At 47.2% G+C, this 20,216-nt stretch overlaps 1 protein-coding gene across 1 annotated transcript; it reads right to left on the bottom strand.

Annotated features, from left to right (window-relative positions):
* Window positions 1-366: 366 nt before the first annotated feature.
* On the bottom strand, window positions 367-19,593 carry clstn3 (calsyntenin 3; the record flags this gene model as incomplete). Its single annotated transcript, XM_079743180.1, has 18 exons — window positions 367-2,469; window positions 2,819-3,003; window positions 3,267-3,402; window positions 3,712-3,857; window positions 4,832-4,993; window positions 6,242-6,468; window positions 8,270-8,418; window positions 9,620-9,768; window positions 9,969-10,025; window positions 11,092-11,251; window positions 11,951-12,063; window positions 12,750-13,052; window positions 13,472-13,657; window positions 13,847-13,996; window positions 15,044-15,252; window positions 15,999-16,209; window positions 17,289-17,411; window positions 19,527-19,593. The coding sequence occupies 18 exons, from the start codon at window positions 19,591-19,593 to the stop codon at window positions 2,299-2,301; spliced, it is 2,904 nt and encodes a 967-aa protein (XP_079599306.1). The 3' UTR covers window positions 367-2,298.
* Between the last annotated feature and the right edge of the window lie 623 nt (window positions 19,594-20,216).

Below are 20,216 nucleotides of genomic sequence, written 5' to 3'. Positions count from 1 at the left end.
GCGCGGGAGGAACACTGGCGCGAGCAGCGCAACAGATCTGCGCAAAATGTCTGGTCCTCGTACGCTCATTTTTGAGGTCAGGTAATTACTATTTAGTAATAATGTAACAAGGTGATACAATATATATACATTTGTAAAGACTACAACGTCCATCACCGTTGACCTCTAAGATCCCCAGCATCCGCAGCAGATGGCCTGCTGTCTATTTCCGAAGTTTTCTATCCTTTTTGGTATTATTATTCAAGACCATTAGCTCTAAGTCCTTAAAATAAAATCTCCTCCTCATAACGACTTCATATAGATTTTTATTATGAATTTTGTAATGTTTGCTGACAGTCTAATAACAATCAGTCATCATAATCCATGTTTTCTTATATCAATAATGATGTTCCATTAGTAACATAGTAATAATATAAGTTATTAATGCAATGTTTATCCATTCTTAACAGTACACTTATAAACGACAGGCTTCATTTACCGACAGGTTTAGCACTGCACACTGATATGCTACACAGACAGACAGCAAGAGACACAGAGGGGATGTGAGGATGAGGAGGAGGAGAAAGGGGAGAGGAAATTAAGGGATAAGGTGGAATGATAGGAAAAGCACAGTTGTACATTCATCAAACCAAAGTTATATCATGTCATGAGTTGGAAGCGGGGGGTGGGGGGTAGTGTATAAAAGATAGGAGAGAGAGAAGGGAAGAGAGACGTAAACATATTGTGTGGATGAGTGACCATGACAGAAGTAAAAGAGAGTGAAGTACTTTGCTATCACAACGATGTGCCCTTCTTTTTCTGAGATTCAGATATTGACAGATTTGGGAATAACAACAATATAACACACAAATTATATTATAGACACTCATCAAGCCAGGAATTCTTATCCTTATTTCTGCCGTCAATATTATCATTAGCTTCAACTCGATTTTCTGAAGCTGTGCATGCATCAAAGATGGACCAATTATCTTGCTTGTTATAAACCATTAAAGGTGGCAAGTTCTAGTCTGCCCCCGCTCAAAGCTTGCAGAAAAGACAACGAGTGGCTTGGATAATAAGAACAACAGCAATAAACATAAATCCATATCATAATTATAATATTCATCATTGTATGTACAGAAGATTCATTACAATCAATACAATCAAAACTGCCCAAGCTGAGGTGACATTCTAAAACAGCAGGGCTAGCTTTAAAGTGTGTGCATGTGTGCGTGTGTGCGTGTGTGCGTGTGTGTGTGTGTGTGTGTGTGTGTGTGTGTGTGTGTGTGTGATGTCATAGGAGGATCAGTTTGCAGTAGGTGATGGGCGAGCCGTTTAAACACATTCCCCAGGGGTCGTGGTGGAGGAGGTCAGAGGTCAGGGTACACAAGAACTTACTCAAACCTGCACCATCACAACAGATATCATTCGCAACCTGAACGCCAACAAACCATTTTCCACCTTAAACCTATCTGCAGTGGATGACAAGAACACAAGCACAAGGCGTATCGCACCAGGGTATACCCCCTCCTCCGTAGCTCCCTGCTACAGAGGCGGTTCCAAAGGTTGGAGAGAGGAAGGCTAGGCGGTTTGTATCCTATCAACTCTGTCCCAAAAGTCCAGAAGAGTAACCAGCAGGTGAACCATGACCTCATCACGAGCAACAGGATCACAACTGTTTGAGCTCATGATCTTATCACTCAGTGGCTAATTGGAAGATTAGGAATGTATAGCCGAGGGGGGGGGGGGGGGGGGAGGTATTGTGCAAAATACATCTAGAGTCATGATATGCAAGTGCAGAGAATTCAAATTATATTCAAAGGCGAGTGTCCTTTTTTAGTTATTTAAGATTTGCCTCAATATTAATCGTCTAGGGATATTCCTTCTGTGTGATACTAAAACATATACAATCTTTTTTCTTTAAAAACAAAAAAGTTTCATTCAACCTGTATTACACTATACAGACACAATACCATCTGGTGATGTAGAACTGGTGCACCACTTACAATATCTGTGGGTTTTGGTCAGGCAGGTAAATAACATTTACTTTGTATACATTGTGCCATAAAACATTTAAGTGGTGAACATCTGCCCCGTTTGCTATAGTCCACACATAGCGATTTGTGTGGTCTGGATAGAGTTCTACAGAGTTGTGTTGTGCGTAGTGTTTATAAGCATACATTCCTTAAACATGAGGTGACAGCCGTTGTCAATATTAACCGAGTTGAGCGTGTGTCAGCGATGGGCCGCTTGTGGTGGTTCATGTAAGAACTGGTGGGGAGGTACAGAACGCCAGATCGGGGCGACGGGGGCGGGGGCTCAGTAGCGACGAGGGTTGGCCTCCCGTCCGTCTTTCTTGGCGATGATTCGCTGGTCGTCACCGGCGGCATCGTCGGGAGAGTCCGTGGCCTCCTCCTCTTCCTCCTCCTCCTCTTCCTCCTCGCCCTCCCCTTCTGTATCCGCTGCAATGCCCATACGGGACTCAAAGGACTGGAGGGGGCAGAGGGGGGAGAAACATTAGTTAGAAAGTTGTTCTAGCACGTTATGTGTTAACCCAAAACATCCAATAACAGATAACTCATGCAATGGTGTGCATTTACTCATACAGGGTAACTTACGTCCGTAATTACATCTTATCATACAATTGTTTTACTTTTCGCATTAAAGGTAAGTTTTGGACCAGGCTCATCCATAGCTAACTATGTAACCCACTGCAACACTTTTAATCTAAAATTTGATCAAGCTCTTTTAGGGTTTGGTTTTCCTTTAAAATGTCCAGAAGCCAAACAAGATGATTTTGATTAGCTGAATGGTTCTAGTGAACTGATTGGCTAATCACCTCCATGGGGTTGACGATAATGGTGAGGGCTGAGTCATCCCATTGGCTGCTGCCCTCCTTAGCTCCGCCTCTTTCCCCCTCACTACGGCGATAGATGGAGCGGATTCGGAACACTCCAAGTATCACCATGACGACCAGGAAGCCCACGCATACCATGATGATGACGGTGGCAGCTCCTGGCACCACTGTCAGAGGAAACCGAAGGTCATGGAGGACGAATATTGAGAAGGCGAAATAATACCAACACAACAATAAGCTGGTAATTAGAACTGTATATTATACTATGATTATATTCAATATTTTATTCTGTCGAAACAAAGCAGCCGCAAAATAAACATTTTACATTCATATTGGTCTGCTGTTATTGCAGAATATGAGAAGATAGATGGCGTCTATACTGCCCCCCTATGGCACTAATTATTATTACAAATCCAGTAAACAGGATTACCCGAGTTGCGGTGTGGGTTTGGCATGCTGTGCCCACTCAGCTCCCCAGAGTGCTGGGACGGATGGAGGAACTGCTGCTGGGAGGCCAGCAGGTGTGATGGATGGTACAGGCTGTCCAGAGAGTGGAGGAAGTTCACCTGGAGGACACGTTGGGATGGAGAGGGAGGGGAATAGCATCCCCAGTGTCATATTTTTAAACTAATCATATCTAAAAGGTGCTCTAAGCCAAAGTCAACAGGGCTGCTGGATGTTCATTCCTTACATCCAAAGCTTTACATTTAAATACACATTTACTGTTTGTTTTACTTTTGTTTCTAAATGGTTTCAAGCCTAGAAACTATGTCAGAAACCAAACAGGTCAATAGCAGCGTGTGATCGCGCTCTCGTACAGCAGGTCGTCAATGACGACCAGGTAAACAACATCAAGAGGCTGGTGTATCTCTCACCTCCAGCGTCAGCTCATTGCTGGTGTAGCGTCCGTTCATCTCCGAGCAGGACAGACGGAACCTCCTCTCGAAGCGGGCCGAGCCCTTGGCCAGCCGGTAGCGGACGGAGCGCAGGACGTCCTCGTACACGGAGATGGACTCAGCGCCTGGGGAGGGGAAAAGGGTTAGAGAGGGTCCTGGAGAGGTCCGGCACTGGGTTTGGTCATCGATAAACAAGGAAGGAATTAGAGAAGCTGAATAGCAAGAGGGTTAATAACTTATAACATTATCATAACATATACATTTTTTGAAAATGCCAAACATTGCACATGTATAAAATCGGTATTATATAAATATTTAAATTGTATTCTTAAATTAATAGATAAATGAATACCTCATTTATTAAAGTTGCAAAGTGTAAGATTGAGCTCCTCACAGTTGGTAGGCCAGTGACTTTGAGAATCCAAGAAACTTTTGTGCCGTGCGTGGCCTCACTGGCCCGAGTCAGAATGATAAGACACTGGGGCTGTGTGAGGCTGCACTCCTGGGGTGCATCCAATGGGACACAGGCTAAACCAGCCATCACCACACGCACTCGAGAGGTCGGCATACTCTGCCTGACATTCTTCCGTCCCTACAGATAACTTGTTTATTGTACAACTACCAGCGTCCTGGCCGCCGGACGTGCCCGGTATGGCCACCAGGTGGCGTGCCGCAGGAACAATTGCTGTGCTCAATAACAAGGCTCTGTCTGCCCTAACTGGCTATGCCTCTGTGTGTCGTGACCTGATGACTCAGCATGCTGGGCTGTGTGGTTGGTCTGAGTGGGAGGGGTTATAGGACTGTTGATAGTAAGATGAGACATGCCCTCTGCTGGACTTGTAAACAAACAGAAGTACGGGCTTGCCAGCATTTTCTATTTGTGTACATATAAATATATATTATATCAGTTATGGATGTATAGGATGTGATTGTATTGATAACGTTATTCAAATCACTATCAATCAGCATTGACTAGATATTTACAGGTCCTTCTAAGCTACCAGCTGGTTCAAATGTTATGTATTATAACTCTAAATGTGTTGTCACTCTGATGTCAATCTATTCTATTCTATATTATTTATATCTATATAGATAATACCTGTGATGGCGATGTAAGCTGTGGTATTAATGATCTCCAGGCCCCTCTCCCGCAGCACATCCATGTCTACCAGCAGCTCCTCCCTCTCTGGGTTCAGCTCCTCCCCCAGGGGCTGAACCTCACAGCCGTCCAGAGTGTGGGCCACAGCATCGGACATCAGAGCTGCAGTGGGGGGGAGGGGAGGGGAGGGGAGGAGAGGGGAGGGGAGGGAAGGAAAGGGGAGGGGAGGGGAGGAGAAGGAAAGGGAAGGGAGGGGAGGAGAGGGGAGGAGAGGGGAGGGGAGGGAAGAGGAGGGGAAGGGAGGGGAGGAGAGGGGAGGGGAGGGAAGGAAAGGGGAGGGGAGGAGAAGGAAAGGGAAGGGAGGGGAGGAGAGGGGAGGAGAGGGGAGGGGAGGGAAGAGGAGGGGAAGGGAGGGGAGGGGAGGGGAGGAGAGGAGAGGGGAAGGGAAGGGAGGGGAGGAGAGGGGAGGGGAGGGGAGGGAAGAGGAGGGGAAGGGAGGGGAGGGGAGGAGAGGAGAGGGGAAGGGAAGGGAGGGGAGGAGAGGGGAGGAGAGGGGAGGAGAGGGGAGGGGAGGAGAGGGGAGGGGAGGGGAGGGGAGGAGAGGGGAGGGGAGGAGAGGGGAAGGGAGAGGAGGGGAGGGGAGGAGAGGGGAGGGGAGGGGAGGGGAGGAGAGGGGAGGAGAGGGGAAGGGAGAGGTGGGGAGGGGAGGAGAGGGGAGGGGAGGGGACGGGAGGGGGCGTAACAAAGAGAGCATCAGCGTCATTGTGGTCATGTGAGAAATAAAAAAGCATAAGCGTAGTTCAGCACAGATGGTCCTGTTTGCTGATCAGCTCATTTCCATCTACAGTACAGGGTTTAAGACAGGCTGTTAGGGCACGCTGTGTACTTACAGCTGAACAGACACAAAGAGATGTGTGTAACTACACTGAAGATGACTTGTGGAACACGGAGATGATACCGGGTGCATTACTAAATTGTGAAGATGTTCGGTATTAACTAAGTTATTAACTTAATATGTAACCAACTAGCTAGCTAATTAACGGAATAACTAACCAACTGATAACATCATACAATAAGGGAACAATTATTATTCAATAACTTACATTTAATCATTAGTTGTACAGTAATAAGCCTTAACTAACAATTTACTCACAGTATATTAAAAGAAAGTAGGATGTTGTTGAAAGTGAGGTAGTTTAAGCAAATCATTTGATTGGTCAAGTGTTTCAATAGATGGAAATCATCAAAATCTTCGGGACAAAACAAAAGTCCTGTACTGGTGTTTACTTCCATAGCACATTAAATTATATGTTGAGAAATGGCACTGGTGTGTGAAGGGACTTGAATGAACTAACTAGTCTAGATTAGTTATCCAACAAACTAACTAAAGAGGACTGTCAGGTGACTCACCTCCGCCCTCCATCACCTGGGCGGCGGTGTTGACTGCGTGGGACAGGGAGCACACGATCCTGAGCTCGGGGAAGAGGGGGACGCCTCGGGGGCCCTCGAACTCCGGGGCCGGGCGGGCCAGGTGGGGCCCCACCCCGGACAGGGAGATCTGGGGCGCGTCCGGCTGCAGGACCACCAGGTAGCCCTCCAGCTGCTTCAGGGACAGACAGCTCTCCTCGCTGAAGCACCTGGCAGCCAAACAAGGGGGAGAGACAAAGCTAGCTGAACACACGATGCCACGCCCACACAGGCGTGTGAATCGGCAGAGTGTTGACGCATCCTGTTGTCGCTGCTGCTGCTGTGGCGGCTGCTGCCGCGTCACGGGGAAGGAGCGAGGCTGTTTGATGACTACATTTTAAATAGCCCATGCGTTTTTTTCAACGATCTGGGACTTCATCCGCAGAAGAATTTAGTTAATGTTTGAATCAGCGCAACTGCCAACAGACTGGCACGCCTCATAACTCAAAGGCTCTGTCAATGCTAATTGCATTCCTCAGCCAGCCTGAAGGAGCACTTTGTAAGATAAGCAGCATGCTGCGCGCATTTCAGGAGGTGCTTCTGTGCACAACAATTCATGGCAATCGTTTACTTTATTTAAAACCAGGGAGTTTATGTTGTGACCTGGATATATGATGGATGTCATATTTAGAGAAGCTTTTCATATTTTCAGATTGTCACTTTATTCTTCATTCCTCTTCTTCTTTCTTCTCTCCTCTGCTCCCCATCTTTTAGTGATAGACCTATTTTTCACACAGTTTGCATGTGTGTGTGTGTATGTGTGTGTGTGTGTGTGTGTGTGCGAGGATGTGTATATTCACTTTTGTATTGCACAGATATACTATCTACACTAGTGAGCATCTGCTGATACAATGCCTTCCAGAAGAGCCTGCTGTTCAGCCATCTGGGGAACCACTGCCCTCAAATTACTCTAATCTGAACACACTTATTCACAATGTTGATGACAAAGTAACTCCCAACTCCTGACCTAACGCCCAGATAAACATTACCCCCCCCCCACCCACACACACACACACACACACACACACATACAGGTGCACCTACACACACACACACCTACGTACACACACGCACATACACACACACACACGGCTAAGCGTGTGACCTTGAATCAGTGGCTTCGTAGGGGGGAATTTAGCCCGCGAGCAGGCCTACTGCAGCACCACCAGGACTCACGACCAGCTTATCTTTCTAATCTTAGGAAAACACGACGGAAAAACCCCAGCCACCGCCAACGACCATCGTGGGGATGTTTGCGATGCTTGGTGACGGATGAAAGCTTTTCATCAGCGCACGGACCAGCTTGAGTTTTACTGAGCCTATTGAACACATATGCGCTACTGTAGTCTTCATTAATATTGCATAAACATTAAGTGGGCACTAAAACCCGTGGTTGTCAGTGGTTAAGCACGGCTTACGCACTCAAGCACAGACACAGGTTTAAATCTGCCTTTTCATTTGTTTTCTGCTAAGTGAATCGATGGCTCAAAAGTGTAATGTTATTTTTGCTATAACATATTTATAGCTATGGCCAATGTGTATTCCATATACTTATCATTGCTATTCTCTAAATATTTTGAGGGTTGATAATGAGGGCATTATAAATTTGACTCATGGTGGATACACGGTTCACAGGCCCTGAGGGATGTGGTGAGTTTTAGGGTTGATAATGAGGGCATTATAAGTTTGACTCATGGTGGATACACAGTTCACAGGCCCTGAGGGATGTGGCCAGTTTAAGGGTCAATAATGAGGACATTATAATTTTGACTCATGGTGGATACACGGTTCACAGGCCCTGAGGAATGTGGTGAGTTGAGGTCTGATAACGGGGACATTATGAGACTCATGGTGGATAATCAGTTCGCAGGCCAGGTGTCCTACCTGAGGGAGGTGGTGGGTTTGAGGTTCGATAACGGGGACATTATAAGACTCATGGTGGATACACGGTTCACAGGCCTGATGTCCTACCTGAGGGAGGTGGTTAGCTTGAGGGGCCTTACTCCCGGGGTAGCAAAGCGCAGGGAGTTTCTGTAGGTGACCTGCTGCACGGCGCGGTTAAAGCTCTCGATGTCGTCTCCCTCCAGCACCAGCACCGACTGGCTGGGGTTCACATGGACCTGGAAGACCGGGTCAGGGGTTATACTAGGGATGCACCGAAAATTTGGCCACCAAAGATTTTCGATTTCGGCCGAAGGAGTAAAAAGGCCGAAAGAAAAAATACAGAACATTTCTATTTTTGATGATGTGAGAAAAAAAAGCAACCAGTGTGGAATGAGCCGGGTGCGCTTCATCAAAAGAGAGATTAAAAAAGAGCTGCACGTAAGTTGGTAAACAACTAAATGACAATACACGGAGATGAAAAAAGAGCCGAGCGCACCTGTTAAAATGAATTAATGAAATGAATGAAAAACAGCAAAAAACACATTCGGTATTCGGTTTCGGCTTTCGGCCAACTGTTTCAGTATATTCGGTTTCGGTTTCGGCCAAGAATTTTCATTTCGGTGCATCCCTAGTTCATACCGAATTAAACATCCATCTGTACATCTGTAACAATGTGCAGGCATGATTGGATCGTGGTGCAAACATATTGCTAATTCTGATCAGATAAAAAAACATTGAATTATTTATTTTATTCAATCAGATATGCTTGGACAATGTTACTAATTATGATTCTGAGATACAACATATTCTTTCTTTAAATAATTGTTCAGTAAGTCAGATATGCTTGGACAATATTACTAATTATGATTCTGAGACACAGCATGTTTTTCATATAAATAATTGTTCATTAAGTCAGATATGCTTGGACAATATTGCTAATTCTGAGACGCAATAATTCATTAAATACGACAGCCTTTTATAGGCTATTTGGTCCGATATGCTTGGGCAATATTGCTTACGATACAATGACATTACAACGTTAAAACATACTTTTGAAGGGTAAGTAAACCCCCAAATCTGTCGTTTCAGTTAGATGATCTGTTTCTCGCAAAGTGTTGGAGGACATTTCGGTGTAGTTTGGACTATAATGCTTTAATTTGTTCAATGGGGCAAACGATCTTCAAAATACCAGTGGTCTGCTACTTTTGGCCCAAAACGTTTTCCAGAGTGGTGGTTTCGTGTTGGCTGTGTGCCCTTGCTCTAGCGAGGTTGCTATGCGTTTTGACGTTGTTTAAAAACACCTTGAAACACCATACCTGCTCCTACGAAACCCAACGAATTGCCTGGGAGTAATTCTCCTGCTTCAACCAGGGAAACCCTGCCCTTATAATCATCTATCATCTATATAATTCATCCTAGTTCCTCCAGGGCCCCTACCTTCATGCCAGAGCCCAGCGTCTCCAGGTCTCCAAAGTCCAGCCCCTCCCGGCAGGCATACAGGCACTCCACCACGCTGTGGGGCTCCACGCTGCCCGGACGCACCGTCACCCCCGACAACAGGCCGCGGTAACCGCCCACATATCTCCCTGAGGAAGACAGCCAGGAATCAACAGAGAAAGAGGGACAAAGAGAGAGAGAGAGAGAGAGAGAGAGAGAGAGAGAGAGAGATGGAGACAGAGAGACAGAGAGACGGATAAAGAGGAGAGAGAGGAGAGATAGAGAGAGAGAGAGAAACACACACACACACACACACAAATAAGACTGGTGAGGAAAATAACTAACTCACCCGAGTCCTTCCCCTCTGGGATGGTGTTGTTGGAGATCTTCTGCTTCTCCTCAGGCTCTGCTGGGATCATACCATGAGGGTTGGGGGGGGGGGGCGGGGGGGGGGGGTAGAAGAAGAAAGAAAAACAACAAACGAAAATTGAGACAACAACACACGCAAACACATGCAATATCTAAACAGCAGTGTGAGACCTAATTAGGATCTCAAAGAGATTGATTGACAGCCAGGTAGAGAGAATGGTTTGAATAAGCGTGGGAATAAATCAAAGGTGTTGGTGGTGTTCAGACACCCTCGGCTACTGGTGGCGCAGCAGCAGATGGTGGCAGCAGACTGGGGCTTGCAGAGGGAAGGGGGATTGGATGAGACTGGAGGCGAGCGTGTTTTTGCGTCGCTAATTGGCGGACAGTGTCCTATTTTAATTAATAGCGCTCATGTAGCTGGCAGGCTAACGGTCTGGCCTGTCTGTTCCGTTCTGTTCAGCTGAATAATTAATGTGCCATTGAATTATGAGCCTGGGATTTAATAAATGGATTAGATCGTGGCAAATTGTCCTGGCACAGTCTGAAGTATGGCGAGACTTCATTCTGTCGCTTGAAGGATACTGTTTTATAATGTCTTTGTAGCAATTCCATTAAAATATTTGGGATGTTTTCAAAGACAGGGAAATCACATTCTGGAATACAATTTTAGAAAAAATCTAGAAATGATGCAAATGAAGTTAAGATTAAAGAGACATAATAATATTATTCTAGGGTAATTTGTTAGCTATAATGTTTCCATCTGTCGGCTATTAGTGAGTGAAATGCTCTGTGAGAGTTTCTCTTGTGGACTAGACCGGCCCTGCTCTGATTAGGAGGACTTGAGATTGTAGGGATATATCTTCCATGAATGGTTCGGGGAATCCATCTTGACTGTGGATCGAAGCTAGGGGACGTGCAACATCTCATAATAGCAGATAAAAGTAGGGAGGGAGGGAGGGAGGGAGGGAGCAGAGAGGGAGGGAACGTTTCTTTTGTTGTTTGGTTAAAAAACAGTTTTTTCCTGCACACTCTATCTGATACGGAATCAAACCTGGAGCCCGTTTCAGTGGTGTTTGCATCGCTGTGAGCTCCTCTAGACTCACCCCAGCAGGCCCCGATGACCATCCTCTGGCGGGGGGCGGGGTTAGGGATGGCTCCGTTGTCATGGATGAGCGCGGGGTCAAAGGTCACACCGTCCACGTACAGAGTGACGGAAGGGAACTGGACGCTGAGAGACAGGTGATGCCACTCACTGTCACACACCTGGCGGAGACAAGACATAACCAGAGGTCAGAGGTCACTCTGCTGAGGGGGTCACTGGTGCGGAATGGGAAACAAATACATTTAAGCCATTTTTGGTCAAATTCTGAGGTTGGAGAAGAACAATGTGCTGTAATTGCCAGACAGGAATGTAGGACTGGAGAAGAACAAAGGGAATAGACGCATTGGGTGGAAGGGGGTTGAAGTGGGGGTGCAGGATGTGATGGTGCAGAAGGAAGGATTTGAGAAATCTTGTCTGAATAAGCCTGGCATATCTTTAATCCAGCCAAATTCAATCCGTCTGTCTGCCCCAAGTCTCAGCATAAACCTGTTTAACACACATAAACACACATGAACGCACACATGCACGCACACATGGAATCTCAGAGACAAGAATACCCACACACACAAGTACAAACAGACTGACATGCATGCACACACACACTCACACACTTACACACACACACACACACACACACACACACACTAGTACATACAGACAGATTGCAGTATTCAAGCACAGATGTATAAAAAATCCATAGATTGTTCCTGACTCTTATTTTACAGACACACACACGCATACACGCATACCACACAATGGTCTACTGCTGTGATTGGCTGATCTCAGCCTTGTTCTCTCTGTGAAGCGTGACGGTGTTGAACCAGCGAGGGCAAATGCAGCCACTCCCACTCCCACAGTACCTGCTCCAGTTTCCACAGGAACTTGACGGGGCGTGCGGCAGAGACATCGGGCCAGTAGAAGAGAGAGAGGCGACAGCCGTGCACAGAGAGAGAGTAGTGGGAGAAGGAGTCCTCTGTGGGACCGGAGAGCACAGATAGAACAGACGAAGAGGCGTGTTAGTGTTGCCACGTCCTATTGGCTCTCGGCGAGCAGGAGCCTCGGCAGGATGAATGTGTCCTTCATGCTGTCGTTATTGTTGCATTTGTTCATACTTATTCCGCATGAAAACGACATGGAGGGCAATCGACATAGCTGACAAAGTCCTATACAAATACTGAGCTTTACAATGAAATGCTGCCCTGGCAGGAACAATTGGGAAACTGTCGAGCTTAAACCTGCTCGCTCGATTGCATGTTTATGTATGGTTTTGAGGGAGGGTACAATGTTATTAATTCTCAATCCTTTAGCACAGGGAATCAATACCAACCCCCCCGTGAAGCTCCATCTTCAGGCCTGAGAGCAGGCATAACAATACCATTTGGACCCATGTTAAGGTCTTCAACAAAATGCTTTATAAAACGAAATCCCCTGAAACAATATTTCTGGAATGAACTGAAATGAGTTGGGAGTTTTATGAGTATAAATTAAATATTGTGCAAAGTTGTGGATTGTATCGCTTTTCTAGCAATCGGATTCTTTAAAACACGTAGGTGTAGTAAGGAAAAGGATCGCAAGTACGTGCAAACTGTGCTGCCCATAGACACATGGATAAATACACCCATAAACACAAACACATCCCGAGAAGGTCATATGACCTACCGTTCCTGACGGTGCTGCAGATGATGGTCTCCTCCTCCTTGTGGTTGCCCCTGCTCTGACCGGGGTTGGGGGCAGAAGAGGCGGGCTGTACGTTGGCCCCGCCCCTCCGCATCCATAGCTGAAGGGTGAAGTGGTCTCCGGACACGGCCGCCGCCACCGAGTTGGGTACCGCGGCGATGTGGGCGGAGCCGTTGAAAGAGAAGACCAGGGAGGAGTCGGAGGAGGGCAGGGTGGGCAGGGACGAGGTCCAGTTGGCGGCCGGGGACGGTGGGGGAAGGAGGTCCACCTCACCCCTGACGGCACCTGGTGATGGCACAGGGAAGAACCAGGATCCATGGGGGGCAGAGGGGGTTAGCATGGGGGTATTTTGGATTCTATCACTTCGTCGTTACAGAGCTATTCTGTGCAGGAGGGGATTTTAATACGTGTATTTCCAAAGTGGCCGGTCTACAATTTGTTGTTCAAGCACGCTAAAGCCTGCCTTCCAAACGGAAAAAGTTTACTCATGCTGGCCACGTTTGTGTTCACTTTTAAGCCAATCATGGCTTAGAGATCCCCGCCTCAAGCGACGTGATTGGTCAAAACAAACATGGGGCAAAAGAAAGCGAAACTCAAAATTCTAATCTAAAGTCTGATCTGAGACACTAGCATGCGGGAAGCGACCCTGGGCAGAAGAATGTGAGAGGGGTGGATAGGGTTCCGGGGTGTGTATCAGAACTCACCACAGAGGCGGCGCACGGAGCGGTCTGAGTAGCTGTCTCTGTCGCAGCCCTTCCCGATGTGGCCGGTCTGCAGCTCTACGGTAGCCTGGATGTTCCAAACCGTCTCCTCGCAGGTCTCCAGGTGGAGGCTGGGGAACAGGGGCACGCTGCCAGAGCCGGGGGTGTACTCCACACGCTTGGTCCATCCTGATTAATTAAATATCCAACTTTATTAAAAAAATGTAATGCCAAGTCAGGTAATCTTATTTTCACGAATTTACCACTTGATAAATCCATTCTCCATCCAGTTTGAAGGGCTTGATTGTGTTTGTGTGTGAGTGTGTGTCTGTGTGAGTGTATGTGTTTAGGTGTGTGTGTGTGTATGTTTTGTGTTACCGTTCCAGCCTGGTTTGCAGGACGGCTTCACCGTGATGACCACCTGGGCGTCGGCCTGCGCGCGGTTCTTCCCGCAGTCAAAGGCGGTCACCCAGAAGGTGTACACGCGCTGGCGCTTGGAGTCCAACGGCTCTGTGTTCTTGATGTTGCCTAGGAGACGGCCGGGGAGGGAGGGAGAGAGAGAAAGTTAATTAAAATAAAGAATCAAATTAATTAATTAATAATAATTAAAGAAATTATTGACGAAACAATGAAAAGAATAATGAAAAGAACGAAAAACAAGTATTTATTTTACAATGCTAATTAATCTCTCCTAATCTGTACCACATCTCTTTATCCAAAAAACAGACCTGAATCAAAGAGGATTTAATAATGCCTGATGTTAAGGTAAACCTGAGTCCGTCAGCCCACACAAGATGAGTCAGAAAAACAAGGCATTTAAAAAAATGGCAAACTTAAACGATTCCTCGACAAGTTAGTCAGGGGTTAGAAAGTGGAAAAGAAACATAACAAAGACGAGGGAGTGATTAGACCAGGAGAATGGTCTTCAACAGAAGGGCTTTGTGCTATGGCTGCTGTTACTGCAGCCTGACCCAAAACACAGGCCGCCCTGCACGCTCCCTCAAGCCAATTCTGCAGAGTCACGGTAACCACAAAGAAGCCCAGTGTCAGAACCACTTCAGTGCTGTTGTTGTTACAGGACAAAACGACTTTCTATCTCACACAAAAAGAGAATCCTATCAAGGACGTCCAATATGACATCTGAAGAAGATTTCAACAGAACAACCACAATTCAAGCTGAGATTGCTCTGTTGACTGATGTGCCAATCTTTTCGCTCTGCAGCACCCAAGAGCGGAGTAGTGTTTGAATGAGCAGAGAGCAGTGGAACAACCTCCTGCCCACACGATTTCTATTTCAGAAACCTCTGGGCTTTAACCTGTGGGGGGAGAGCCACACCTGTATATCCAAAGATACAGACTTGAAGGGAGAAAGGCTGTGACAGTCGGGATGAAGGTGCACTTGTTTACAGACAAGCGTTCAAAGTGAGTAAACTAAATACAAATGGCTTCATGCACGAACGGATCCAGAATCCAAACGATCAGTAATCAGATCGTAAAGCAAATTTTTGAAAAAATAGATTTGACCAGCACAGCTATAATTTCTTTAAACCCAATCTGGTTGCCATGACTCCTCACCGTCGTTGTCGATGGCGAAGGGCACATTGGGGGTGATGATGTCGTAGAAGCAGATCTGGCTGTACTGTGGGGAGCAGTCGGCGTCCAGGGCCTCCACGCGCACGATGCGGTCGAACAGGCGGCCCTCGGGCACGGAGGCCTCGTAGCGCCGCTCCACGAACACGGGGGAGAACTCGTTGACGTCGTTGACGCGCACGTGCACCGTGGCCCTGGGGACGGGGCGGGGAGAGAGAGAGAGAGAGGCAGGGGACCGGGGATTAGAACAACATGGTACCTGTCATGGGAGCGTGGGGCTGTACTGTCACAAAAACATCAACAATAACAACAACCACCCAGAGGACGTTTCACCTATTTGAGGTCGATTGAACATGTTCCTGGGATGCATTTCTCTAACACGTCGTTCTGTGTACGGAAATGAAAGTTGTTCCAAAATGGGACCGTATTCGGAAGAAAAATAAGATCTTGGATAATCCCAGATGGGAAATTAGGGATTCTATGTGTATTCTAGAATGGGAAAATTGTTGATGTTTTACAATGGGAATAAAGTGTTATGTATGTTCTACAAAAGGAACACATTTAATATATATATGTGGAAGAATAGAATCATTTTTCTTTCTATTATGTTATAGAATGGGAACATGTTCTGTGTAAATTCTAGAATAGAAACATGTTGTCGTATTCCTGTCCCAAGTCTAGTCGCTCCCTGTGTTCCATGCTGTCAGTGCCCTAGTTTCAGCTCCTCTACACAGTACAGCAGTACAGCAGTGAAATGACAATAGAAGAATTGATGCAATAGAAACATTTGCTATTGGATAAGCGTAGGTTTGAGACATGTACTACAACAGGAATGTTTTATTAGAATGTGGTAGTAGCAGCACTGTGTCCAACAGTAGTATAATTGGGTAGCGGTGGCTGCAGACTAATGCATAAGAGCGTTTCTTATCTCCACACTGACTTGTGGGACTTCTTGCTGTTGGCTCCGTCGTTGCCCTCCCCACAGTCGTAGGCCTGGATGGTGAAGCTGTGTTCCCTCTGGCTCTCACAGTCCAGGGGCTCTTTGGAGCGCACCAGGCCCTCTCCGGTGGAGCGGTCCAGCACAACCGCCTCAAACTGGACCGTGCCCGACCCAGAGGGCCCGTTGTGCACCCGGAACCCGCAGATCTCCCCTGGGTGAGCAGGGAGCACGAGGCAGCGATCAGGTTAACATGTCATGGAGCCACGAAGGAGTGAAGGGAGGGCGCTGTGTGGTGACAGCTTTTTAATTACATGTTGAAGTACAATCAGAGCCTATTGACTCAATAAACACAAGAGAAGAACCCAGTCATTACTCAAATAAAGGGAATCCTTTTCTGGGAATGCTCAGGGTGGCGTTCTTTATTCAATTATAATTTATTCAATAATGAATATTTCCTGCGAGCCCAAAGCATTTATACTGCAGACATGCTAATCTTATTTAGGTCCAATAGCACACTGCAGACAGCCTTCAGGGGCAGTTTTTACTATTAGTTTCTTGGTTTGAAGTTACTGGACTCAACGTTATATTTAATCAAACGTAATATTTATAATGCCTCTGGGAGTCTCTCTTTAAAGATAGGGACTTAAACTGGATACAGGGAAAACACATTATGTGCCGTTTTATAAATCCTTCACATGAAATTGATAAATATCTGCCATCAATGGCATTGTGCTCTATAAATCTATTTATATTATCACACAAAACAATGACATCAATCATAACCTCAAAGATTAGTTGAAAGAAATGTAAATCATAAAGCAATCATATAATTAAACACATTTTGTATAACATATATGGCCATTGTTTGCATAATCCCCTGGGGTGTGTGTAGGTGGGTATGCAGGTAGGTGTGTATGTATCGATGTTTTTATATATGCATGTATGTGTGTGTGTGTGTGTGTCGTAGGTCTCTGTAGATGTGTGTAGGTCTCTGTAGGTGTGTGTAGTAGGTCTCTGTAGATGTGTGTAGGTCTCTGTATGCGCTGGTCTCTGAGCAGGTGTGTGAGTAGTAGGTCTCTGTAGGTCTCTGTAGGTGTGTGTAGTAGGTCTCTGTAGATGTGTGTAGGTCTCTGTAGGTGTGTGTAGTAGGTCTCTGTAGATGTGTGTAGGTCTCTGTATGTGCAGGTCTCTGAGCAGGTGTGTGAGTAGTAGGTCTCTGTAGGTGTGTGTGTGTGTGTGTGTGTGTGTGTGTGTGTGTGTGTAGGTCTCTGTAGGTGTGTGTAGTCTTACCAGCGTAGTGAAGCGGTGCGTCCTTGTCCAGAGCGAACAGCGGTGGGCTGAGCAGCACCGTGTTGTCGTTCTCCATGACGATGCCCTGGTACTCCGTCTCGATCCATGGCTTGTGCTTATTGGCTGAACGGTCCACGGAGACAGAACCGGGCGGAGACGCAGGGACAAATGGAGCAATTAGAGAGGAACCCGCACGCGTCTATTTATAACACTCCATTAGAGGGGCGTGAGGGCGTGGTTAAGTGTGTTGATGGGGAGCAACACAATGTAAATGTGTGTGTTTGGTGTGTGAGACCGGAAACACACTGTTTGCTGTCTTTTGGGAGAGCCTCTCTCCCATACATACATGTTGACCTCTCTTTCCCTCACTCCTTCTTGGTCTCTCTCGTTCCCTCTCTCACATGTCGCTCAAGCGCTACTCTGGAAACCCTACAAGGACATCCGTTCATATTCTCTCCCTCTCTCCCTCTGTCTCTCTCCCCTCTCCAGGTTGTCACTCTCTCCCTCCCCTGCTCTCTGTCTGGTGTCAAGTGCTCCTCTACACACCTTGATGGCTGGCGGTGTAATTAAAATCAGTCAGACTTCATCTTATCTCACGGCGGGGGGACGGGGGGGGGGGACGGGGTCGCTCGTAGCCGTCAGCTCTGCGGCCCGAGTGTTGGCCTGGTTAACGGGATTTGCGATCGGATGATGACACGGTGAGAGAAACACGCCCGATTGGAAATCCAGCGTTTTGGGGGGGGGGGGGGGGGGGGGGGGGGGGGGGGGCTTAACGGTGAATTCACCTTCAAATGGAAAATTAATTATTCATCGTTGTGCTCTATGTTCTCCAGCGGGCGATCAAAGGCCAGTGTAAACGAGCGAGGAGGAGGAGGATTGTACACTCGGCTAATCAAAGGCTGTGACCAAATGGCCTGGGCGCCGTGGTGACGCGTGTCATCACGGGGTCCGCGGGGCGGCATCGGCGGACGCTAAAGATATCCTGTTGGGTTCTGTTCCCATAAAAGAAACCAAAGGATCCACACTATTAATTAGGACTTCTCTTCAAGCTAACAGCCGATTGGTTCCCAGCTACAGTGATGGATACCTGACCTGCTCTCAGGCCCCCTCCCCCCTCTCCTCCATAACCACCAACGCCGCAGACTCACGCAGGCTCTCGACTCCTCTGCTTAGCCTCTTTCTCACTGTGTACGAGGCCATTATTCTCTCCCTCTCTTTATAATTCTTCTTGGTTACTGGCTATTTCCCCTGTGTCCCTTCCAACTCCCCTTCACCCCTCCCCTCCACCTCTCCCTGCTTCATAAGCATTAATCTTAGCATCAGGGCTGGAGATTACACCCGGGATTAACAGATTGAGAAGCATTGCCCCGTTCCATACCCGGGCTCTCCCTCTCTCTTTCACACTCTGTTCACCTCCACACCACCCCTGATACCCCATACCCCTCTGACACTGTCTCCATCCCCCTATAGCACCAGCTCACCTCTCCTGTCTCTGCTCCCTCTGTGGTCAGCCTATTTATATTTCCCTCCCTCCCTTTATGAGTCTGGTGCTTCACGGCAAGTGGCTGGCGTCTGGATCTCCTGACTTCACGTATTCTACCCCCTGACACTGCGTTTTCAGCTCTCTCTCTTTCTCTCTCTCTCTCTCTCTCTCTCTCTTCTCTGTGTCCTCTGAGTTCTCTGTGACTCTCCTTCGCGGTGGCATTGTCTCCGTACGTTCGCTCTCTTCCCTTTTCTCTCTGGGCAATCCGCCACGTTTGACATTGCCTCTTCACAATGGTTCTCTGTGTATTCTCTGCTGGTTTGGCGGGGTGTGGAGTCAGAGCCAGGGTGACTAGAGAAGCACACAGCCGCGAGCACGACACACTGCCGTCTACTACACCCTCACATACATAGTGAGGCAGGCACCCGGCTCACAAGGTTATCAGAAGGGGGGGGTGTGTCTACATGTGTATCGGCTGTAGGATCTGCGGACAGCACAGTCTCAGAGCTCTGTGGCGGAGGTCGGAACGGTGTTTTATAATGTACATACGTTTCACCATGACACAGGATAACATTACACAGCATTAGGGTCGGCAAACAATCATTCAGCATGTTGGGGAAGGAGGGGAAGAGAGATGGGGGGGAGAGAGAGATTGTGGGCACCTATGAGAAGGTTGGGGGGGCTCCCAAGGCAACGAGGCAACATCATCTCAACATTCACAATCAACGGTCAAAAGGATGAAGGAAGGAACTGACCTTTGTTGCTATTGGCAACTGAAGTCAAGCAAAGGAGGAAGAAGGAGAGGAAATTCATTCTGTCCATCTGAGGGACGACCAGGCAGAGCAAAGGAGGGGGGGAAAGGAGGAATAGAGTACATGCATTAACGGTTTAGCGGCACCTGTGTACAGAGGCACAGAGAGAACGAAACGGAAGAAAAATAAAAAATGTGGTATGGGATATTGGTGCAGAGAGCCTCCTTCCGACTGTAAAGCTTATCAAGGCGTGTTTTTCGGCAAGGAAAGCACAATGTATTGGCTAGGTTTGTTTCTTTGTGACCTTTGAAAAGAGTCCTATGTATAGTAGCAAATACCCTAAACAGGCACTCCCCCCCCCCCCCCCCCAATCCTCCCACCACCACTCCCACACACGCACACACACCTCCCCATGTCCTAAAAACCACGGAGTTGCAACACATGACGATGTTCAACTCAAAGGCCCGCACGGACATCAAATCTATTTCCACGCTGACATGTATGCTATGTGTAAAATGTCCATAAAACCATACGGTGCTTCTCGGGCTTGGGAGTGTGTGGGTGTTTTCACAGGTTTGTGGCGAAAAAGATGCAGTGGCTGTCATTGGCTGATAAAATAATCTGAATTTTGCGACTTATACAACCAGCAATCACTGACATAAGATGGAAATGTGTTCATTCGAGCACTGCGTA

Source organism: Pollachius pollachius (genome assembly GCF_949987615.1).
Source record: "Pollachius pollachius genome assembly, chromosome: 1".
NCBI classification, from domain to species: domain Eukaryota; kingdom Metazoa; phylum Chordata; class Actinopteri; order Gadiformes; family Gadidae; genus Pollachius; species Pollachius pollachius.
Note: the sequence above shows the minus strand (reverse complement) of the source record. Positions and strands in the feature narration are given on the sequence as shown.